Raw genomic sequence first — 26,543 nt, forward strand, 5'->3', positions numbered from 1 at the left:
TTAGAACATTATCCCTTAACATTCTTATAAAGTTTTTAGTGGGAAGTTTTATTTTTATTCTTAGAATGTTCTTCTAAAAGTTAGGATAACATTCTCTAAAAATACTCTTAAAAATACTACTTAACATTCTTATAAAGTTTTTAGTGGGAAGTTTTATTTTTGTTCCCAAAATGTTCTCTTAAACATAAAAAATGCTTAGCTATAACATTGTTAAAACATTTTTTTTTAATCTCAAAAATAAAACATCAAAATCGAACAAAAATTAGAAGTTCTGCGTACAGTAGATGCACAAAACTACATGAAGAAAAGTCTATTGTGCAATCACACATCTTGACTGCTGTTTGCTCAGAGCGCTCATCATCAGTCTTTGCCTGTCATGGTTCTTGCAGAAAAATAATAGTCATCTGCATTAATAGGTGTTCTACTGTTCTTCTCTTCTAGTTTTCCAGCTGCTCTCCCAGTTAGCAGAATTGAGCTCTGTTCTCTGTGTGCATGGTTTTTCCTCATAGCCTATAAAAGAAGATCATGCAACAGTGTAAACAGAAAGAATACAAATACATATTACATATTAAGATCGCAAGCAATATTGACTTTGAAAACTTTCAAAATTAGCCAGCCTAATTATTAATCAGATATTATGAAAAGATTAATTTATTGAAAGTATAAATATGATACCTTATGAGTATCTATTTTGTTTCTGTAATTTAAAACATATACTTAATCCATTATATGCATGTTTATAACACAACTAGAGGCAAAATTATGTGAACAAACTTTGATGTTGGCTTGAGAAGTGTGAACCTCGAACCAAGACTCGAACTCAGGTCGCCTTGAGCACAGCTGCAGCATGTCACAGCACTGCCCACGAGGCTTTTGCTCTGACGTAACAGCTCATTTTCATCAGTTATATTGTCTATGGATAGTTACATTTCTTACAGATTTCTGCTTGTTTTAAATCAGATACAGATAAAGTAGCACTGCATTTGAATGCATTGGCGATAGAACAATTTCTAGTGTGATTTAATCATACCTGTGTGGCGTCTCTTTGCTATTATTAGTTTTTTTATTGAGAAATCACAGGACAGTGTTTCTCCAAAAAATGCCTTCTGAAGCGAAGTGATGTGTTTGTGTAAGAAAAATATCCATATTTATAACTTTATCGACTAAAATAACTAGCTTCCACACCCATATGCAAGTCGAATTACGCCCAAAGAGTAAATCTTGTCGATGTACGACATAGGAGTAGCGTAAGCTTTGACGGCTCTCGCGGTTCAAACAAACAGGGCTAAGCAATAAATTCAAGCTCCTCCCACATTTCTCTTTAAAAATTCTCATTTTAGACTTCTAATTCGTGACTGGTGTTTTGTTTTTCTCCATCCTCTGCACTTCCGCGTTCGTCAATATGTTGTGCGTCAGGTCATTTTCTCACTTACTCTCTTTGGCTATAAATCTATGCTACGGTTGTCTGTTGGAAGCTAGTTATTTTAGTCGATAAAGTTTTAAATATGTATATATTTCTTACACAAATGCATCGCTTCGCTTCAGAAGGCCTTTATTAACCCCCCAGAGCTGTGTGGAGCACTTTTATGATGGATAGATGCATTTGGAGTTCAAAAAATATACAGCTATTCACTGCTATTAGAAAGCTTAGAAGAGCCAGGACATTTTTTAATATAACTCCGATTGTATTTGTCTAGAAGAATGTCATATACACCTAGAATGACTTGAGGGTGAGTAAATCATGGGCTAATTTTCATTTTATGGGTGAACTAATAACCTTTTAGTTCATTTTTTAAAAATAATTCTATGTTAAATTTAACTCTTCCATCATATCTAGTTTACTTCAGTTAATTTACCATTGCATGTACCCTTTGCTAATGCATTTGTGGAAGGAATATGAGTAGGAAGCTCAGGATTTTCTTTAAGCCTCGATCTTGAAGAGTTCGAGTGGGTGTGTCAGTGAGAAACACTGTGGAATACCACAGTACTTAGGTATTTAGCAGTGACATTGTCAAGCTTTTTTACAATGAAGTGCTAATGCCTGCACAAAATATGATAGCATTATAATATAACAATTTAATATGTAATGATAAAGTTTACAGTGGCTTCATAAATTAATTTAAAACATTAAAAAAAAAAAATTACAGCCTGCTACCTCAACAGCATCCCTAAAGAAATCCTCAAAATGTTTCATGCAAAATGTTCTACTTTTGTTAAAAAAGTCAATTGACAGGAATAAAAACATTTATCTCAGGACTTAATAATATCCTCAACACATTTTACGAACATTGATTTGATAATGTTCCTCCTCTATTATTATGAAACATTGTGCCAATGTTTATTTATTTTTTGGAGAACATTGTATAATCTGTTATCTCAATAACATCCTCAAAACATTCTCAAAATGCTAATGTTCTAGTTTTGTTAACACATCACATTAAGAACGTTTTATAAAAAACACTATCATCTCAGGTCCCAGTGATATCCTCAAAACATAATATCCTCAATTTTACGAACGTTGATTTGCTAATGTTCCTCTTCTGTTATTATGGAACATTGTGCCAATGTTTTACTGAGAACATTATATAATCTGTTATCTCAACAACATCCTCAAAAATTTTTACGAACGTTGATTTGATAATGTTCCTCTTCTGTTATTATGGAACATTGTGCCAATGTTTTACTGAGAACATTGTATAATCTGTTATCTCAATAACATCCTCAAAACATCCTCAAAATGTTACAGTTAAAATGTTATATTTTAGTTTACATTTCACCTTAGAGGAACATTAGGCTATTTGAAATGAGAAAACATCCTTAAAACCTTCTTTGAACATTACATTCAAATGTTTTCTTTAAAACATTAACCAAACTTGTAGGGAATGTTAGCCAAAGTTCTGAGAACGTTCCCTGCTAGCTGGGCCATTTTCACCCACAGAACTGCCGCTCACTGGATATGTTCGCTTTCTCGGACCGTTCTCTGTAAACCCTAGAGATAGTTGTGAAAATCCTAGTAGATCAGCAGTTTCTGAAATACTCAGACGAGCTCGTCTAGCACCAACAACCACGCCACATTCAAAGTCACTTAAATCATCTTTCTTCCCCATTCTGAAGCTCAGTTTGAACTTCTTCAGCAGATCGTCTCGACCATGCCTAAATGCTTTGAGTTGCTGCCATGTGATTGGCTGATTAGATATTAGGTGTACCTAATAAAGTGGCCTGTGAGTTTATCTAATGAATCCACATGCGTACTGACTAGAATTTGAATTATTATTGCGATTTTCTAATTAGTCGTAACTATAACTAATGCTCATTGTTCGAATTAGTGATATTAACAAACCCCTAACTTTGGCGCACACCTTGAAATGTGCGCACCACCAGAATCCACCGAAAACATATTGGCAACTGCGTAGTAGCATGCTAAAACCATTTTAAACACCTTAGCAACTGCACAGCAATGTCTTAGCAACAAATCTAATCTTTCAATCTACTCTTCCTACTCTGAATCACCATTTAATCAATCGAGATCTTTTATGTTTTTCGGTTGCCATTGTGATCATCCCAGACAGTTACAGTATGTTTTCTAGTTGAGGGGAATGAACCATTGCACTGGCATTTAGCACAAAACCCCTCCAAGGATGAGAAAGATCAATAGTTTATAGTTCAGCTTGCAAAACCGACATTATTTTAAAAGCTTTCTTATGAACGGTTTGTGCAATACTGTGACACATTCTAACCCCTGGGCCCCTAAAAGCACTTGCTTATGCAACTCTCCGGTGAAAAAGAACAGCAACAATGATTTGTGCCGAGTCCTGTCTTTTTTAATCACTTAAAGACACTGGTATTTCCTGGTTCTCAGCTGTTGTGTGGAGACAGTATAGCCGCTCTAAACGCCTCCACTCAAGCTTGTTTTTTTGATTGCTGTTTAAAGAAAATCTGAATATTTATGGAGACGAACCCCTGGTTCAGCAGATGGCGTTTGACCCAGGGTCTCTGCGTTCTTGCGGCGCATCCTTTGCCGATATGGCAGATCAGCAGCTTTTTTTTTTACAACATCCCCACTTCTTTGTCTTTTCCAAGAGATCTGTTGTGATTTTTCTTCATGTGCACATTTCTTTGGGTGCTGGTACATATGCACACACACAGATACAGATAAGCACTAAAATGCCCACAGGCCTTTCTGCAAATTAAATGGAAAATGATATTTTTCAAGAAAAGCAGCCAACAGCGTGAGGAATGTTTCATTTGGCTGGCATGTTTATCAGTGCAGGTCAGATGAGTATCCTTTTCATCATTAACAGGCTGTTTCATGCTGACTCCCCCAAATGCTGCTTTTGAACTTCAAATATCAGCGAGTACCATGCAAACAAAACTTCCCATGTACTGTATCTTTGTAAGGAACCATCTGTGTACGTGAAGTTGTGTTCCAAATGACTTTTTGTCCTCAGAATTACGTTATATAAACTCCCAATTGTGAGTTATAAAGTCAGAATTGCGAGATATAAACTTGCAATTGTGATTTATAGTCACAATTGCGTAATATTAACTCGCAATTGTAAGTTATAAAGTCAGAAGTGCATGATAGCTATAAACTCGCAATTGTAAATTATAAAGTTTATATCTCGAAAATTTGGCTATAACTCGCAACTGCGAGTTTATATCTCCCAATTCTGAGGGAAAAATTCGCAATTACCTTTTACATTTTTTCCGTGGCGGAAACAAGCCTCCAAAAAAACGTGTTCACTCCGAATTACAAACTCCGAAGTTTCACTCCGAATTACATTTTTAATTTTAGGCTTTTCTTCTTTTTTTTAATCCACCTGTAATAACATGATTTTTTCCTTGCTTCAAAAATACAAACCCCAATCTATACTCATGCGCACATCAGCCTAACCTATATAGATAAGCATGCATGCCTACATATTTACTAGAGTGGTCTATTTTTAATTCAAAATGACCTTGAATATCCAGTGCACCCTCTGGGTTCTGTATTGAAACTCGTGTATGTTTTCCAACTTCACACAATGAAAACTTCAAATGTAAATCTTTTCGTTTGCATTTGTTTTATCCACCAAAATTCATGAGGATATGATGCAGTTGTGACAACCTATTAAGGCATGAACCTCATGTTATTCCACAGGAAGCAGAGGTTTGCATCAACACGTATTCCGGAATACAGTTTGACCCACAATACGGCTGCATGACCTTCCTCTGGATACTTCGTACATCTTGTAATTTTTAAGACATATTTGGCATGAGGCTCGAGTTGCTAACCTCAGCACAATCTCTGTCAACCAGAGTACAAATTCATCCACTGTGATGCTGTGACCTCAAGAGCTGTTAGTCAGGAAAAGGGTTTTAAAGAGTCTTAAAAGATTAAGATTAATCATTATTAGTGATGTTTGTGATTATTTTTACTCATACTTTAGGTTATTCACATGAATACCTCAAATCACGTGTTTGTTGAGGCTATTCCTTTTCAAAGCAATTGGACTTAAAGTCCCCTGTAGTCAATACTTTTATCCCTTAAAACTCATCTTTGATCACCAAAATGACATATTTAAAAGATTTTTCCTTGAAAAGAAAATCTTCATGCCTTGATATAGCTTGAATGTAACTCTACACCCTTGCCTCATTTAGTATACGATGTTCTATGAATATGCAAATTAGCCCCACCTCCACTCACTCACATCGCTCACTCACTCAGAGTTTTTGAGACTCTCTTTGGTTCACTGCAGTTTTAAGGAGAAAATACTCAGCAATGTTGTTGATTTTTGCATTTGTACATTTTGTCTTAAAGCATATTAAAAACAACACATAGACATATAAACAACATTAAAAATCAAAGCTTGATTTTCACCACAGGGTGAAAAAATCCCATAGACTTGCATTGAAAGATCCATATAAGGACCAGAATATCATAGACTTATGAAACTGATTGTGAATTTTATGTTTTAAAAAAACAGGTTTAAATACTTTTACGTAAAGCTTAAGAATGGTTAAATGTTCTGTTAAGTTGAACTGTCCCCTTAAGATGGGACCATAAGTGTTAGCAACCTACTGACTCTCTCTTTCGCTCTTTTTATCAGATACAAACCGGCCAGAACAAACATGTGTACCTTCCTCTTGTTTAATTTACAGTTAATGTACCCAAACTGAGGCCTCTCACGTTTAATCTCACACGTATCTTACAGAGACTCTTCAGTCCGAACTATGAACACTGCGAGAAACGCTGCTTCTCCTATACATTCACAACATACTGACGCACATCTGGCCTACTATATTTTTGTTTATGTTCTTAGCTTGCATTCATTCTCTTATGGAAATAAGCAGTCGTAAGATGAGATCATTATCCCTGGACTCACTCGATTTTGGTGAAACTTGGTCTGACTACAAAGTACTCATGTTATGGCTTTATAGAAGCTTCTAAAAGGCCATTCACACCAATAATTTAATAATCAGAGCCCCTAAAGCAGGGTTCACCAATCTCGGTCCTGGAGGGCCGCTGTCCTGCAGAGTTTAGCTCCAACCAGCTCCAGCACACCTGTTTGAAAGTTTCTAGTATGCCTAGTGAGACCTTGATTAGCTGGTTCAGGTGTGTATAATTGGGGTTGGAGCTAAACTCTGCAGGACAGCGGCCCTCCAGGACCAAGATTGGTGAACCCTGCCCTAAAGGGACATGGTGATGACTTGGTTTTTTTTTTTAAATGCTTTTGCATTCTCTTTCAAAAGGTTTGTGTTCCCCTGAGAAACTTAGCGCTATCTTGAACATCTTCACGTTTCCTGATAAACTTGCAAAGAACTGAAACATTTTCCAAGCGAATTGAACGTTTCTCGGGGGAACACAAAACATTTGCGAGAGAACATAAAAGCTGCGTTTTCCTCCCATCTCGTGTTTTTTCCGTTAAGCGAGGGATCCGTAGAGAATAATGCAGTTCACACCACAACTGTGGCTGCTTTTAACTCCACTTTTAGACGTACACTCGTGCACTTCTCCTCGGGGGAATTCCCGCCGCCATTTTGAAGTGCGTTCAACTTCGTCAAGTGGGAGAGGGAAGTTTATTTAGACAGACCCTCAATCCCTCGATTATGACCGAGGGAGCAAGTCCACTCAATATGTACACTCATGCAGATCCTTAGACCACAATGCAACATGACCCCCACCCCACACAACTCTAGGGTATGATAAACCCTATAGTATTCGAAGAACAGTGGGCGAAAAGTCACCGGATGACCTACTACTTCCGGCGAGATACAAGGCAAGTTTATTTTCCCCAGTACATTCAGCATCGGGCTCATATTCACAATCTCAAACATATTCTCAAAACTATCAGTTTCAACAAATTCAAAATCAATATTTTAATCGCTGACAGCTTCTTCAGCAGATCCACCATCAAGTGACAGTGACACTAATATTTGATTGCGTTCAGTATTTGCTCTGCAGTAAATCGCTGAGCCAATTCAAGTTTTGCTGATGATTCTTCCTATTCTTTTGTTTTCTGCCTGAGGTAACTATGAGTGAAACGTCAAGTCATCATTGTGTATCAGACATCGCCACCTTGAGTAATAAAGGTGAATTGCACCTATTGATTCATCAGAGATTAAATTGTTGTGCAGAAAAAAATTTACTTACACTATTACACACCTTGGGTCACTAACGACTAGCTACTAGCTGCCAGTAGTGGGCGCTCACAAGTAAGCAATGACATACATCTGAGTGAACGAGAGTAAGGGCATAAAAAATTGGACTTAAACGCAGCCTATAATGATAACGACACAGAGGGTACGGTTGGAATCGCTTTCAGAACTAGGTGATGAAAGCTAAAAACATTGACAGCCAATCAGAACACCTGACTTTAAGCTTTTAAAGCCGCAGATGACATAACTGCAGCGCATGCTTATAATAAGGCCGTCTTAGGGCGGTGCGACTGGTGCAACCGCACCGGGCCCCTCGCTTTAGGGGGCCCCTCGGCGAACATCAACCTGCTGAGGGGGGCCTCGCCACACTGGTCCCCGGAGGGCCCTGCTTATAATAAACAGTAAAAGCATTTTTGAGCCCAAGTAATGTACAAAGTACATTACATCTGTGAGCCCAATTTGATCATGAAGACCATTGCCACCAATGTTCTCTACGATCTAATTAGCTCATGATGCTTTTGGGAAACGCAGCCCAGAACGTTATCGTACGTCGGTGTGGACGCTAATAGGCTATTTATCCTTCTTGGCGTGAACGTGCCTTTCATATCCCACAAGAAATTGCCTTGGGATCGACAATTTGTTGAATTTGTCAAAACCGGAAAACTCCCACCATTTCGTGGGAGTTGTTTTGTTGTCTTTGGACATTGATGTCCGTTTTAGGAAATGTTGCACAAGTGTTCCTCATATTAACCACTGGTTAAACAGCGATCTGTGGTGTTCTGTCTATTATTAGAACACACCACAAGTTTGATGATATTTCTCGACCAACAAAAGTCTCGGTCTTCTCATGCATATTAATGAGATGTCTCTGAGAATACAATTGCTTAAGCCTCTCCCATGCCCTTTAAGATGCTCATGCATGTCGAACTAGGATTCAACACAAGGATCCGATTGTGTGAATCAATCAAAACTGCTTTGGACTCTAAAAATGAGCTTTAATTTCAGTTGCACTGGAATCAATGGATCCGTATGGAATTAGTGAGCGGCTACCCCAACAAGTAATAGATTGAGATTTGCTTATGATCAGCGTTATATAATACGAGTGTTAGTTCACATTTGTGTAAATCAGGGAAAGCACATTGTGCACGTCTGGCTCACAGGCAACAGGCTGTGCTTGAGTTCCCATTCCTGTCTGCTGAAGCAGTTACCATGGGAACACCCATTTTTCCCCTAGTATTGAGGGAGCATTGAAGTGTTGTTTTGGAGTATTTGTAATGCAGGTCTTGCACAGTGTAGCATTTAGTTTCTGTTCATCTTTAGGTGTTAAAACTTTGGCTTTACTAGCTATTTATCGCCTTTGAGTTCTTTATTGTAGCCTACTTAAATACTTAATTATTGGATGGATACTTGTTTTATTTGACTATTTGATTAATTCGTTTCATTTTTAAGTCATATACTTTAATAATCTGAGTTTAAAGTTTAGAGACCATCAAAACAGATTTTAATTTTATATTGAGGTTATAAAACTATTTTTTTTTCACGATACTGTATATTGTGTTTCCTGTAACAATAATCATAGATATTTACTTTTCTTTATCAGTTTTTATTTTAGATATAGGCTTATCATACAGTAAGATTATTTGGAAGAGAAAATATTTTCACGTGTTATAATAATCTAGTCAAAGACATATGTTATAAATTAAGTTTAAGAGAACAGATCTTTGAGTAAAAGATAATTTCCTAAATTTGGATTTACCTGTATTAATAAAGGAAAATGTACAATATTTGGTATGTTTTTGGAAGATGAAGAATAGATCCCTGAAAACACTTCCAAACGTTTACCTTTTTCACAAGGAACTGTGTCATTCTTATCGTTAAAATTAATGAAGCAAAATGGTGCCTTAATCTTATGGACTTTGATAGAGGATCTTAAACTTTATCTATTATTTACTTGAATTAATTTTTATTTATTTACTTATTATTTATATTTTCTTAATCTTATGCTATGATGCTTGTTTTCTGTCTGATTAAGATCAGTGTCTGTTGTCTGTTTATATTGTTCAATAAAGTTTTGAAGAAAAAAAAGAAAAGATCTTTGACCAAAGTTTCTACTAAAAGCGTGTGCCTAACTTTATGATAAAAGAGTGACACCTGGCGGTTTTGTGATGTAAAAATGCATTATCAATAATCTGCCATGAGCTGACCTATGTACTAACCTATTTTTTACAGTCTATGGTACTAACATAAGTAATCAAAGCAATTTCATAAATTAATATTCCTTTCTGTCTTTTTAAATATTATCTCTGATCAATACATTCACACAAAGAAGAAACCTTTTAATTGGAAAACGTTATAGCCTATATATATAAATATTTAAAATATATATATATAATATTAATACAAAAAAACTATTATGGGAATATCTGAAAATTTGAAAAATTGATGAAAAAAATGAAATAGGGCCTTAAATAAATTACTCAACCTTTCATGAAAAGAGAAAATAATTGATGATATTGTTAGAAGGATAATATTTAATATATTGCTAGAATGTTAGAAAGATATTTGTGACATTCATAAATAAATGACAACAATGATATTATAAGATATGCTCAACTTCTGCATATGAAAATAATTGGTCTAATAAATAATAATTCTTATAAAATATTCAGTCTATTATATTCTGAAATTTAGTTTCATTTCTAATCATTTTATTTCAGAATTTTTAAAAACTGGTTGGATAGATTAAAAAGCAAATACATAAATTAAAGGATAATTTATTATTGTTAGAAGGACAATATTCATTACTAGCATATTATCAGAAGGATATTTCTAATATAAATAAATAAATAAACCTCACTTCTGAGTAATAGCCTACAATTAAAATGTATGAATATTTCTAACATGGATGTATAAATGGTTTAACTATTTAAATAGATAATCAAAGATGAATGGATTAAAACACATTACACGAGATAAACATTACAATGAGTATATATTTATTTAAGATAATCTGTGGGGTTTGTTCAATACCAGTTCCACCGACCGGGTCAGTGACATGACGCGCGCGACGTCGGCGCGATGACTTCCCGGCGCTGTCTTGCGTCCAGACGCTCGTGAAGCCGCAGTGCTGCTCAACGGCTAACCGGAGACGCTTCGCTGAAACATGCTCCCGTTATCCATCAAAGATGACGAGTACAAGCCTGCCAAATTCAACTTGTTCGTCAAGTTATCGGGCTGGTTCAGGTAACGACGCTTAAATGTATAATAATTCATTGAGTTTCACTCACAGCTGTCGGGTTTTGTGTGGCTAATGCAGTTAGCATGCTAGTTAGCTCGCGAAACTGTATTAAAATGTGTCTGTAAGACATTATTTAGACTAATTCCTTTACAAAATATATAGAGTGAATAAATACATCCTGAAAAGTTATTTGAACTGATATGACAAGGAAGCAGAAAGCTTTAGGTTATCGTTCAGCCAGACAGATGTTAGCAAAGCGAAGTTAACATTTAACAAAATGTATAATGTCTCTCAATTTACTTTATTACATTTGTTCAAATATATTCCACAACAAAACCCGTCTATTAAGAGTGTGTTTGGACCCCATGTCATTTCCCCAGAGCGTTTCATTTGAGTAAACTTCAGTCGTGTGTTTGTTAGCTGTGGGTTTAAGTTACAGCCAGTCTGTCTGGTAAGTCCGCTTTTTAAAATGAATCGGTCATGAACCTCCCTGTCTATTTTTGTCTTTGTGTTCTTCCCCAGATCAATTCTTGCCGATAAAACCTCTCGCAATCTGTTTTTCTTCCTGTGTTTGAACCTGTCCTTCGCGTTCGTGGAGCTGAGTTACGGCATATGGAGTAACAGGTAACGTTTACAGGAGGGGGCCAAACACAAGAATATGCCACGTATGTCTAATGTGGGATGAGCTAGTGTGCTTTTGTTTTGGGCCTTTAGGAATGTTTTGAATGAAGTTTCTCCCATTATCTGTTATCATTGTCATCTTTTAAGTGAGATTGATGGCTGATCAAAGTTAATAAAATACAGGATGTGGCTCAAAACCTATTTAGGTGTTTTATCTAGACGGCATATGTGAGCATATAGGTATGTTTGAATGTTTAACAATGCTTTTTAGTGAAGCAGATCTGGCTTGGTTTTGAGAAACGGCTGTAATATTCCAAATATACCAAATATGGGGAAAGTGGCATTAACCATTTGTATGCCATTGTATATTAATCACAGCATATATTTCCATTTATACACCATACATACCTTTTATTGAGGTTGGAACATTGTTAGTTTAGAGTTTAGACTATATATATATATATATATATATTAGTGGTGGGCCGTTATCGGCGTTAACGCGCTGCGTTAACGCGAGACTCTTATCGCGCGATAAAAAAAATATCGCCGTTAATCTATTCTCAAAGTTGGGTTGGGAGCGTTGGGAGCTGGCTCAAGCTACACAAGCTATGATGACGCAATCTACCCGCGGCCGCGAGGTACACCCGGCTGCAACGCATCATATTCGTCGTCATCTTAAGTAAACACGGCTGAAAGTGAAAGCTGGTGAAAAAGATCGGTGCAACCCTTATTTGGACTTGGTTCGGATTTAAGCCGTCCGACGTAGACTGTGTGGGGTAACAGTTCGGTAAGTTAACACACGACTAATCCGTTCTACCACCTCAAATTCAAAACGAAACATATCACTGAATACCAGCGCGCGCGTATTATTCCCAATATATCTTAGTGAGTGGTGTAGCACATAATCTCTTTTTATTAAAAGCGCCCAATTTTAAGAATCGTTGTTGTGTTTCTTTTTAACTGAAAAGACATCAGTTAGACAATATTCTAATTTTAAATTTGGGGTTTCATAAGCTCCAAGCCATAATAAACATTAGACCTACTTAAGTCTCTGCAGCTAGTGTACTTAAATTTTATTTATCTGCAAAATTATGTTGTATACTTACAGTTTTGCACAATATATGTTCTCAAAACTACATACACCCTTTCAAAAAAAAAAAAAAAAAAAAAAAAAAAAAAAAAAAAACATTTAGTAGTTGTTTAGCAGGGTCTGTGTAACCTGTTCTGAAATGGTTTTATTTTAATATCGTTATCGCAAGAGGCTGCAATGTATATCACAATATGGATTTTAGGCCATATTGCCCATCCCTAATTGATCGGTAACAGTACAGTAGTAACCTTTTACAGTCTATGAGTAGAACAGCTTTCTCAAGCAGTTTGTGATGCATTTTGGAAACAGGAGATGAGCCCCTGGTCTAATGCGCCACCTGGCTTGAGAAACCCGTTCTCAAAGACTTACTTTTATAGTCATTATTTGGGTAGCACACATATTCTGAATGCCTTCGGCAGAATTCAAATGAGCCATTTTAATCTAGATTAATCTAGATTAATTTCAAAATTAATCTAGATTAATCTAGATTAAAAAAATTAATCTATGCCCACCTCTAATATATATTAGGGCTGTGAAAAGATTAATCGCGATTAATCGCATCCAAATTAAAAGTTTGTGTTTAAATAATATATGTGTGTGTACTGTGTATAATAAAATTTGTATATATAAATACACAGACATGCTTGTATATATTTAAGAAAAATTTGTAATTTATATATAAAAAAATTATATTTATATATATAATATAAATTATATATAAATATATACAGTATATGTATGCAAATATTTCTTAAATATATACATGCATGTGTGTGTATTTATATATACAAAATAATTATACACAGTAGTACACACACACATATATTATTTAAACACAAACTTTTATTTTGGATGCAATTAATCGCGATTAATCTTTTGACAGCCCTAATATATATATATATGATGTTTATTAGTAAATTGTGCACACTGACAGCAATTTTGCAATGACAAAGTTAACAGAAGTTTTTTATTTTCAGTTTTTACGTGGAATTATTGTTTTATGTTTGTTTTGTTATTGTTGTTGTTTAATATAATAATTTATTTAATACACTGATAATATTATGCAAATTACACAATCCCACAAATGGGAGTGCAGACAGTGAAGCTTTATTATTATTACTTGATGAATAATAATAACAAAAATTATAATAATTATAATATGTAATTATTGTAATAATTATAATATGTAATTATTGTAATAATTGATTATCTTTACTATATTCATCATAATAACAACAATACTATTATTATAATACTTATTATTGTTAATTATAATAATTTATTTATACACTGATAATAATATGTAAATTATAATAATAGTTATTTTTCATATTTTTTTTAATCATCAATTATTATGGTTATTATTTGACTGAACACTGTCAGCAATTTGCAATGACAGTTAGTAGAAGTTTTTGTTTTTCCAGTTGACGTGAATAATTTTTTTGTTTACATTTTATTATTGTTGTTTAATATAATCATTTATTTAATACACTGATAGTATTATGCAAATTAATGACACAAATCCTACAAATGGAAGTGCAGATAGTGAAGTCTTATTATTATTATGATGTTAATAATATTTTTTTATAATTTTATGTAAAAAATATTACTTATTATAATTGATTTAATACACTATCTGTCATTTGAAATTATTATGCGAATGGGAGTGCTTGCAGCAAAGCTTGAATTCTTTTAGTAATTATATTAATAATAATTTATTTCGTTTCGTATTATTTAAAGTCTATCTGTCATTTGAGAATGAGAAACTGAATTATTATTATAATGAACTATTTAATTGTATTTGTACATTTAAAAACAAATATAAACATTAATAAGAGTATATCTGTTATAATATTCTTTTTTTACTTACATTTTTATTCACTGAAATTATTTATCTATTTAATTGCACAGTTTGACCCACTTGCAACCAACAATACTTGACACTCAAATCTCTGTCAGTATGAACATATCTTTGTCTTCAAATGAAAGAGTGAGTAATGTCTAACAAAAGGCCTTACGTGACTCTGACCTCAATATGGGGTGGGATGCAGTTCTCAGGTTTCATGATTATTAAACGCTTCCCTTTTTGTCTTGCTTTGATTCTCAGTTTAGGTTTGATATCCGATTCCTTTCACATGTTCTTCGACTGCACGGCTCTCCTGGCAGGCCTTGCAGCATCAGTCATCTCACGGTGGAGGTCCAACGACTCCTTCTCATACGGGTGCGAGACCACTTCACAACTTAAAACAACTTTTGTGCTAGAGCACCAATGACACAAGTTTCCTATTAAGGATATACTTCTGCTTGTGTGGTGTTGACAGGAAACGCCTGTCTTTTCTTGCATCACTGCATTCTAATGCAAGCCCACTTGATTATTTTTGTAGGTATGTCAGAGCAGAAGTTCTCGCGGGCTTCGTGAATGGCCTTTTCCTCATCTTTACCGCCTTCTTTATCTTCTCAGAAGGAGTAGAGGTACGTACGATTATAAGATTACAGTTGATTCACTTGCCAAGTGACACTGATCCAGTCAAATCTGTTTATGAATGATGCCATCTCGTCTTCTCACCAGAGGGCGCTGGAACCCCCTGATGTGCACCATGAACGCTTGCTCCCGGTGTCCATAGCAGGGCTGTTGGTGAATCTTGTAGGAATATTCGTTTTTCAGCATGGAGGACATGGACATTCACACGATGGTGAAGGTAAGCATCTTGTAACTATTAGGTGAAACCGGTCCGAGTCGTTCACACACGTGCTTCTTCATAGATGTGTCATCTTGTTTACAATTTTAAGGCCATGGCCACAGTCATTCTCTGTTTAATGGGAGTGTGGGACATGGACACAGTCATGGAGACCACGGCCACAGTCATGAGTCCAAACATGGACATGATCATGGGCATTCACACGGAGGGCATGGCCATTCGCATGACGATCCCCACTGCCACGGTAAGACCTCAAGTTACCTCACTGATTTGCGTGCTATATGTATCTGTTTTAATGCATCAGATGTGTTATTTGGTGTCATGCTGTGGCAAAATTTTAGAAGCTGTTTTGATACATCGTGATGGTGTCTGGTATAGCATGATTCATTTCTAATCTGTCTGTGTCCTCAGATGACCAATCACACACACCGGGGAAAGGCGCCAGCAAGCAGATATTACAAGGTATGTTTTTTTTTTATTCATGTTTAGTCACCTCCAGATGGCGCTAGAGATCTCTTGTTTAACGATAATCAGCATGCTTTTAGCAAGGTACCAGATATGAAAATATTTACAACCACATCTATCAGGTCTAGACAGCTTTTTCCTCTTTTATAGGCGGTCAATATTTTGAATTCTTAGTAGATGAGGTTCTGTAGTCGTAACAATTCAGAAAATTATGCATCTTCATTTAAGCAAGGAAAACATTTGAAATGAGTGGTCTACATAAGATGTGACTAGATGATGGACTTTTATGTGTGATGAAGTGACACCTCTGACCATCCTAACCTCTAACCTTTGACTTGGACTCTAACCTGGTTAACACTGACACTAGAGCAAGTGCGGTACACTGTCGCTTTAAATCCCTTTGTCCGAGCTTGTGTGGGAAAGAGCAGAGCAGAGAAAGTAGTTTGTCCCCTTCACCCTGGCACACACAGAGAGAGAATGGATCCTTTGGGAGGCCTGCTCGAGGGAGAAAGAACGGGGCACAGAAGGGAGGACCATGTAGAGAAGGGGGAGGGGGGGAGAGGAGGTGACAGTGCAAAAGGTTACGCCGCCTCCATCCCAGCCGTGGATCCTCTTCTCCACTCACAGTGATGAATTGCAAGTAGATTGTACCAACCTTCCATCCTGAAGCTCGTCATGTCTAATTTGGCTATGTTTGGAATAGCATTCTAGTGTACTACTCTTACCTTTTACACAGAGCTTAGTATGCAAATTTTCTCAGTGCGTAGAATACTTAATGTACTGTGTTTGCCAAAATGTGCAGTATGCAATATAATGCACTGCACAGACTACTGTTCTCCAAAATGCAATGCCAATGGTTGACATTTTCACACAATTATCATCATTATTAAATTGGATTTCAATTTAGAATAATATAAATACAATTATTAATATTATTAATTTCCCAAAATGTTATTTGGGAAAAATATTATGGAATATAGTTTTATTACTATTATTATTATTATTATTATTTTTCAAAAATAGATATTATTATTATTATTATTAAGAAAATTAATATATTTCTAATAATAAAGATTTATGTGTTTTATCAAGTGTTTTTATTTTTTAATTTTTTTAATGTTTAATGAATAATAGAATAGTAGTGTGTATATGTATATATATGTGTGTGTGTGTGTGTGTATATATATATATATATATATATATATATATATATATATATATATATATATATATATATATATATATATATATACCAAAAAAAACAAACTTTCAGGTCATTTTCTTTTTCATTTGTCTACTGTTCCCATTACTATTTTATTGTCTTAATTGTTGGCAGTATATCCTGCATATAATTTGGTAAGCTAGTATTCTATTCAAAACACAGCCTGTTTATAAGGATGCGGTGAGCTCCAGCATTCTTGATATTTTTCTAGTATTTGCTTTGACCGCATTTGGACGGGGTCTTCACTTATTAGAGAGTTTGCTCCAATGCTGCGGTCATGCTTTCTGCAAAACTGAGAGTAACCGCAAGTATGTCATCTCATTCTGGGGAAAGGAAAGGACTTAGTGGACTGTCTCATGGCGTGCCATCACACCACAGTCCACAACTATTCTCCAGTGTCAAGACAGGACAGCCAGTACAGACCTTTGAGTTTAGGAAAAGTTGACTAACTCACTTCAAGGTTTTAGCGGAGTATTGAATGTTTTGATATATTCTGGAGATTTTGTCAGGGAGGACAGTCTTACAGGTTGGCTATTCATTCTAGGATGTTCTCGATTACCTGTTTGTGAAATTACATCATCAGTTAGACATGGTATCCCAGACAGCAAGTTCTGTCCACAGTCGTTATGTTTTGAATATGGGTGCTAGCAAATGTTGTATCCTCATCTCAGACTCAATATTTACTCAATATTACTGATTTTTAAGTGAAAACCAGGACCTTTCATGTAGACAAAAGCCCTAGTGCAGGGGTTTTCAACGCACTGCACTTATTTTTTTATTAATTTTAATATAATTTGTTATACATATTAAAGATTTAGTTATAATATTAATATTACATATATTAATAATACTTTGAGATATCCTAAAATAAATTTTGAATAATTTTGTATGTATTTATATACACTACCTTTAAAAATTTTGAGGTCAGTTTTAGGGATGCACAATATATTGGCTATCATATCGGTACTGGCCCATATTTTAGTTTTTAATGTTAGCGTTATTGGCCCGAAAATTTGGATTTAGATTTATCGGCCAATATATATCTGTTATCGGCTTTGAAATATAATGAATTATCTGTTATTGGTATCAGCTAAAATGTTCATATCTGTGCATCTAGTCAATATAAATATATATTTAAAGAAATTCACCTTTATTCAGCAAGGATGCATTAAATTCATCAAAAGTGGCAGTAAAGACATTTATAATGCTACAAAAGATTTATAAAAAAAAAAAAAATTTGATGTTCTGTTGAACTTTCTATTCATCAAAGAATCCTGAATTTTTTTTCCCCACAAGAATAAAGCAGATGATCAACATTGATAATAATTATAAGAAATGTTTCTTGTGCTCAAAATCGGCATATTAGAATGATTTCTAAAGGATCATGTGACTAAAGCCTGGAGTAGTGATGCTGCAAATTCAGCTTTGCATCACAGGAATAAATTACATTTCAAAATGTACTGAATTAGAAAACAGTTACTGTAAATGATAACAATATTTTACAATATTACTGTTTTTACTGTATTTTTAATCAAATAAATTCAGCCTTGGGGAGCATAAGAGACTTCTTTCAAAAACATTAAAAACATCTTAACAACCCCAAATTTTGAATGGTAATGTGTGGTTTTTTTAGGTTTTGTAACAACTAACATTTACATTTATTTGTTTAGCAGACGCTTTTATCCAAAGCGACTCAAAAAAATGCAAATTTTCTTCATTGCAGGAGTTTTTCTTCACATTGTTGCGGACACATTGGGCAGTGTCGGAGTCATCATATCAGCCATCCTAATGCAGAAATACGACCTGATGATCGCAGACCCAATCTGCTCCATGCTCATCGCACTTCTCATAGGAGTGAGGTGAGTACGCACACCTCGGCCCACGCTATTATGAGCATTGACCTCTCTCGACTCTGCTCAAGACATCCTCCACCCTCAACCCCACCCAGAAACCCTCAACAGCACCCAACACAGATCATACAAAAGCCACTTCACAGTGCCCTTCACCAAGAGCCCTGTGGAGCCGTTGGCACTCCAGCCGGGTGAATTACAGGATACACGCTCGGAGGGTGGAGCCCAGAGCACTTTCTCAACATGTGGCAAAGCCAGAAAACCCAGGACTGGAGCCTCTCATGTGGCATTTTTCAAACAACTCCAGTCGAGCAGGGAAATATGCATGCTTGTCTAGCATTCTTGTGCCTTTGTTCGCTTTTTAAACCTACCAAATCTACCACTCCTCCTCCATAATCTCAGAAAAAGCAGCAGATAGTTTTTGGTGATGAATAGGCTTTATTTTTTCGGTGTGATGTAGGTAAATGTGCTTTACGGCTGTGTAAATTTGAGCAGGAGCTGCTGTGTGTGTGCCCCATGTTTAAATTGCAGATGGCCTGCGGTTACTGTGCTTCAGTGAAATACCACCGTTCCGATGGAGAACGCGCAAACCCCTTTTTGCAAAATGCACAAGTCTTTCCCGTATATTCATCTCGTCTCTCCAACCCCCCTCTTCCTCGCTCTTGTCCGTGTTTGAGGCTTTTCTTCTCCCTCTGGAATGTGGTGGCGATCTGTGAATGTTACTGCAACAAAGGCATCTTTTAAGATGGATTTTTCCTTCTCTTTGTTTCTCAAAGAGGGGAGGTTTATGTCAGAGACCCCAGCTTAGACATTTTTTCCTCTCTGTTCTTGAGTTTTCCATGCATTTGCAGAGTGGCAAATACTGAGAATTGAGAGTAAGGCTAAGAGTATGGCAGCTTTCCCACATTGCACCTGCGTGACGGCGTCTCGGTCTCATTCAGGTGCAATCTGGAGGCGGATCTGGTATGGCACACACACAAAGGTATCACATGAAAATGGAAAGCCCTTCATTTCCAGAGCACACAATTAAAATTGTTGCAAACTAGAACAGAGCTTAGCCTCCATCTCATGAAGCTCTAGACGTCTCGTTCCTGTGGTCCATATGTAGGCATTGTCTTTTGACGCTAACAGATTTTGAAATGACTAAACCTGTATTGGTTTTCTCAGACCTCAGATTAAGAAAAAGTCCTGGCTGTGTTCACAATTGAATACTAGCATACTGGGCAGTAAAACTACTGTTCAAGCAGGGTTGGTAAGATTTTTTTGGGGGGGGGGGGGGTTGGTAAGAAGGCTCTTCTGCTCTTCTGACACTTGATAAAAAAAAAATGCTGCATACAGTCTGCTACACTTTAAAAATATTATGTGGAACAGTATGTCAAATTGCTTTATTATGGCATTTCAAGCTACATTCTAAATCACATGACCCAAATTAAAACTTTTTGTATTTTTAATTTGTCAATTTATGTCAAATTGGTCAAAGAATGAGTTAAAAGAAGTTAAATTGAGGAAGTAATAACTTCTGATTGGAAGGCCATGTCAGACACATTGCATTGTGGGATACTGTAGTATACCTGTTTTCGTCAAAACAATTTTGGACCCCATTGACTTTTTTTCAAAGTATTTTGTTGTGTTCCACTTAAAGTTGTGGGATAAAACACCCTTTCTGCCAAATGTAGAAGGTCAAGGGTACTTGTGAAATTTGCATACTATATACTGTAGAAATAGTTGTATTCTAGTATGCTATTCTGAAAACAGCCCAAGAAAAGTGATGCATTATCCAGAACTAGGCTTAATGTGTTTGGGGAAACCGGCCTGTTGCGTATATAGATTTATTAAACACATGATACCAGCATGAAAGATTTGGACCAAAGCACAAATTCATCTGCAACTCTAGACTCTCTCTTATGCGTTTGAACTTCATGTCTGTGCACGTCTGGCACCGCAGAATCATTTATTGTTCGAGTCTTGTGAGAGATAAACCATAATTGGCCGGGTGGAATGTCTGTGGTTCTTCGTTTGATCATTAAGATGGACTCTGCTTTGTTTGGACAGCGTTTTTCCCATGCACCCCACATTGTGAGATTGATATTCTCAGTAGAGTGCCTTATTTTGATCCAGCCATCTTGCTCACATTCAGATGTTTGACCTTTCACTAGGGTGAATGACTTCTCCTTCATCAGTCGCACCTGAGGCGTGACCCATGTGCGCCGGTACTCGCCACAAAAGACCCCCCGCTGTACGCGAACCGGGGCGTGTTTAGCTAAGGCCGCTCTGGGTGCGGTAGCCTTGCTTTAAGGGGATATCTGGGGAGCTGTCTTGGTACCCTGTGATTAGTAAGAGGGAGTGGAGGAGTCCTGCTGCTGTGACCTACAGCAGTCCCCCACCACCAAAGTCTTCCAAAGACCACTAATCGCTTTGAGTCACAGCCTAAAGCCCAAGGAATGGGTGCGTAGGGAACATTAACAGTAATTAACATTTGTTCTGGGTGTACTAAGCTGGGCCTTTGAGGATGGATTCGTTTGTCTCTCCAAAGCTGCTTTTGTTTCATGTTACTGTGTTATTTGATTTACTGTATTTCTTCACATAATGTGCTTTAGCACTGTGCTGGCTGCATAACTAGCTACTTTACACCGTACTGGTTTTCAGAATTCTAATTCATGGTGTTTAATTGGTGGGGAAAAAGCCACATATACATGCAGCGTCATTCACTTTATTTTAGCTCAGCTCTGCATATTAAAATAATGAACGTTCACTGTTAACTTGATTTCTTTTTAATTTCATATTAACTGGTAAGTTCTAGCTCTTATAGAGCATATTTAAAAACAATTTGATTATTTTTGCATAACATTTAATTAAAATACATACAAAAATAAAATACATGATTTATTTATAATTGAATAAAGAAATGTTATGCAGTAATTTAAATATATGAAATATGCATACAGTATATATTTATTAGGCTAGATAATATTATAAATATATAACAAATAATTAATCTAATATATTTAATATATAATCACTTACTTAGCTATATTTATTTATAAAAAATATAGTAGACTCTAAATATGATTTGTTTTGTATTTTAAAAATAAAATATTTAATTAATTTTTTTTTTAAAATTAGTCTTAATTTTTTAGGTGAAATGAGACAGATGATTCATCCAGGTTTACTTAAATTGTCTTGTATATTCAGACTGGACCCCTTTTTACAATCAGCTTTGTGGCAAGAGAAAAAGTTTTAGTATTAGTAATCATTTATAGTAAAGTATTGGCGGAGCTGGTCAGATGTTCAAATGTCTGTAGACACTCATACTACAAAATTATGCCCTTGAATCCAGACATACGTTTTTTATGTTCAAGGCCTAATAGCTATTTGACCATAACTTGAGTGCAGTAGGTTCCTAGCAGTAAATCACCTTCAGCATTTTGTGGTAGAATCCCTAGAACTTCTTGCCCTAGAAATGAAAAAAGTTTGTTTCCTTTTCCATATAAATCTCAAGTTAAAAGAACCTGCTCTAATTCCCACTGTGCCGATTCAGACGCAGACTTCACTAAGGTCACATCATTCCTGCGGTGGTTCTGGTGTCATAAATGCTTCTGCGCTCCAATTAGGGACTAGGTTGTCTGGGCGTGATAACCAATAATTTCTGTGCGGTTTAGAAGTGCTTGTGTTTTACTGTGACTCCAAGCTGGTTTCCAAAAAGCTCATAGGTGATTACATTCGTCCGTGCAGAAATAATTTATCCTGATTGCCACCCTGACCAAGGTGGTGACATTTTGTCTATGTCACTGGCCAGCTTACCCTTGACACTCGCACGTAATTGTATTTTGGCTGGCTGAGTCACTAATGTAACTGCATTACAGGGTTTTTTCGGACAGGTTAGCGATCAAGCACCAGTGAAACGGTGAGTGCCTCTTTTCAATGAACAGGAAGGTGTAGAACAATAGTATGATGTCAGAGGTCTGAGGTACCCTCATCCAGTACTTTCCTGTTTTCATTTTGTTTTCTAAAAGAGGGACAAACAGACCAGTTACTGAGAGGAATGCACAGTGGCCAGTTTTATGATGACCTGTCACAGTACATGTCGATGGGAAACATATGGTCACATGTTGCAGTGGAATAGGTAACAAACAATAAAAAATCCTTCAGGAAGTTGGCATGTTCTGTGATGGGACATGCTATACTCCATATAACACTACTTTAAACAGCATTTATTCTTAATTCTTCTTTATTTATTTATAAATGCACCTAATTTTAATTAAGAGTGTACATGGAATAGTAGTAGGCCTATATAAAATTGCGTATAATGTATTAAAACAAAAATTATATATATGCAGTCAGTCTGCTAGTAGACTTGATTCATTTTATTTTCCAGCTGATAGATCCGAAGAAGGACGAGACAGACCAATCAGGCTCTGGTATCATGTTCCTATATGGCTTTTATATAGATTACAAGTTTGTTCGGTTGCTTGGTAAACCACGGTCATTTTAAGTGAAGTATTAACAAAAATGTTTGCATGCGTTGCAATTTAACAAGTGCATTTAACGCATTACCTAATGTTACTTGACCACAAAGAGTCCTGAGTAGTCAGTAAAGCTATAGATTGTTCTGGAGCGCAGTGTAATATTACTCATCTGTGCTCTCAAAGTAGGGCAGTGAAAGTCTGTAGCACCTGGCAGGAACATTTCATCCGAGTCAAGACATGACTGTTGTGAAATCGAAGCCTTGTGAGTAATATGATTGCAGTTTGTAATAATTTATCAAAACAATGTTGGGGCAAAATATTTTTAAGGCTGACGTTGGTGTTTTTGACTTTTTTTAAGAAGGTCAAATGTTGTGAAATGCTTCTTTGTTGATTGCCACATTTGCGTTGCAGTTTTGTGAAGGTCTAAGAGAGACAACGATCAGCTTCTCCACTTTGGCGTGTCCCAAACTGAGGCTGGGGTTTCAGGGAGGAGTTCAGGAGAACGTGGGGGTGATCGAGTAGATTAGGGACCGTGAAGTCCAAACCAAGGAACCCTCTAATGGTTCCCAGATGGAGCAGTGGTCAGGCCTTGAAGGTTTGAAAGAGGACTGATGACTTTATAAGATGCTGGCCTAGCCAAGACCTAGCTTTGATGGGGCAGAAACGGCTGACTGGTTAGGAGAGAAATAGTCTTTAGTCCTTTCCTAACCAGTCATCCGTTTCTGCCAAGTGATTCTTCTGCAGAATGAATGGGTTTGGATATCTATCCTAGTGTGCTCAGGGTTGCTCGCCGGCTCACGCGCACTACATCTGTTGGAATGACATCAGTATAGCTCTCTGCTACTCCACCCCAACTATAAGATGGGCAAGTTTATGTTGGACCATGTTTAGCATGCTCTGAAAAAAATCGTGACAAACAAGAACTCTTTTCATTAGGATTATGACAGAATTTCCTCTCCCCAGTTTTATAACAAGATGTGTCAAGCTGTAAAATCACAAACCAAATTATACCCAATGACGTCTTTATGTGTGGCGTCCCTTCCTGTTGCCAGAGTTTGCCTTGTACTTGGCGCGTCATTGAGTTAATTTCTGATAGAACGGCGACTCATTTCTCACTTTCCTCTTTCCCACAGTGTGGTTCCTCTGCTCAGGGAGTCCATAGGAATCTTGATGCAACGGACGCCTCCTTCTCTGGACCATGCCCTTCCTGAATGCTACCAAAGGGTGAGTCGTTTCCATCTCCTGGATCCTGTTCTTCATATTTGGCTACTTGGTTAGAGAGAGTTTCACGATAATCTGGGATATCAACTGGGATTGTAGCCAAGTTGTCCCAAAAATGAACTAGCTAACCAAGTAGCCACATTTGAAGATTGAGGAACTTGACACCTTATTGAGGGTCTGATCTTTAAACTTTATCCCACTGCAAAATGGTGATGCCAGGTTGTCCTTAAACATTGCCAGATAACCAACGAATTTGGCCTTAACATGGCATGTCCCGTTGCAAGATTGCAAAAAAAAACAGAGGTTGCATTTGCTAACCAGGATGTTCTTTGCAGGTCCAGCAGCTTCAGGGGGTCTATAACCTTCAAGAACCTCACTTCTGGACCCTTTGCACAGACGTCTACATCGGTACACTCAAACTCCTTGTGGCGCCCGATGCAGATTCTAGATGGCTTCTCAGCCAAACGCACAACATTTTCACACAGGTGGGGACTGTTGGAAAATACGGCTTTGACAAAGTCATCTCGCTCATTAAAGGTCATTTCAAAGTTTCCATTACATGATCTTTTCCGCCCTGTGCCCAGGTTGGTGTCAGACAACTGTATGTTCAGATTGAGGTGGCTGCCATGTAGGAGTCGGCCAAATTTCTCCTGATCTTTGGGAGTCCCGGGACCAAAGACCTTCTGTGCTGCTGTGGGGAAGTTCTCCACCTCAACCCATCTCTTTGGGTTTCTGTCGCTCCACCTCCATCTTGGATCAAGATGGAGCTGGTGCAGTCCAGCAGTCTGACTCCACTCTTGCCAGAAAACGACAACTGACCAGCTACAACAATCTGATGTTTTGGAGGGAAGAAAGAACTTGCAACATTTTTGCACCCTCTTGGTCATTTGAAGTTTGTTTTTTGAAGTTCCCCATTGCTTTTTACTTTTATGATCCCACCAAACTGTTTCTTTTCCTCATAATTGGCGCCCTTTTCCATGATCAGAATGGGGTTTTAATTATTGGTGGTATGAATGTGGAGTTCAGTGGACATTTGTAAAAAAAAAAAAAAAAAAAAATAGCAGTATGTGATTCATTGACTCTTTTTGTACATCGCCTGCTTTGTTTCAATTGCACAGTTGTAAAGAGGTGCAGAAATTGTTTGCTAATGCCATTATGTAAACATAAACAGATTTGCCTGCAATTTCTTAAGTGCCTTTTTAAAAACGATCATGGACAATCGCTTGGACCGCGTTTGATGGTCAACATGAATGCGATGAAAACTGGATCTTTATGAATTTGAGTTGTCTACAATTAAAACATTCCTTTGCATTTGGCTTTGCTGTTTAATGCATGGTGTAAAGTTTGTATGAAAAAGTTTCTAAAACCTCATATCAACAGAACGACAAGGAGGCAGCTGTTTTCAAAAAAAAATCTGATGAATGACTTGAATGGAAATCGTTAAACTCCTATTTAATGCACAAAGAAGGTACAAGCATCAGAAGCCAACTTCAACATATTTGCAGTAAAATGTCAGAGGCTATTACTGTTTATTTCCTTTCAAGTAATAGGTGGAAACAGTTAATCAAGATTGTTTAGTCCTGTCTGGACACACCGACCTTTTCCAGTTTAAAATGGCTTGATTTCCTTCAGTGAATTTCTCATATAAATAAACCTTTTACCTCGTGTTTTCAGCTGTAATTATAAATCTAAGCAAAACAAAAAATTATTCTGTTCTGCAATAGGTTGAAGAAAGGACATATGAAAATGTTTGGTTGCTTCTGAATGGTCCAAATATGTATTTTGAGGTTATGAGTTTCAGGACAATATCACATTAAAGTGTCAAACCAATTGTTAAACCTTATTTTTACCAAGCTATTCAAATTGCACCAACATGTTAGATTTTATCTTTATATATGTAAAATTGCTTTAATGTTAGGTAAAATATTCATGAACCACAATATTGTTCACAGATGGGTTGAAAGCAGTGTTTTCAACCCTACCACTGAAAGGGTATAAAGACAATTTTACACTGAAATTTCCCTTCTCCTTTG

General features: G+C 36.5%; 1 protein-coding gene across 1 annotated transcript; it reads left to right on the forward strand.

Annotated features, from left to right (window-relative positions):
• Positions 1–10,675: 10,675 nt before the first annotated feature.
• slc30a7 (solute carrier family 30 member 7) lies at positions 10,676–26,524 on the forward strand. The gene is made up of 11 exons (XM_079890406.1): positions 10,676–10,881; positions 11,399–11,500; positions 14,695–14,808; positions 14,972–15,059; positions 15,157–15,286; positions 15,378–15,530; positions 15,698–15,748; positions 18,697–18,832; positions 24,423–24,513; positions 24,846–24,995; positions 25,095–26,524. Exons 1-11 carry the CDS (start codon positions 10,802–10,804, stop codon positions 25,140–25,142), a joined length of 1,143 nt encoding a protein of 380 aa, XP_079746532.1. The 5' UTR covers positions 10,676–10,801; the 3' UTR covers positions 25,143–26,524.
• The last annotated feature ends 19 nt before the right edge of the window (positions 26,525–26,543 follow it).

Source organism: Squalius cephalus (genome assembly GCF_949319135.1).
Source record: "Squalius cephalus genome assembly, chromosome: 13".
NCBI classification, from domain to species: Eukaryota; Metazoa; Chordata; class Actinopteri; order Cypriniformes; family Leuciscidae; genus Squalius; species Squalius cephalus.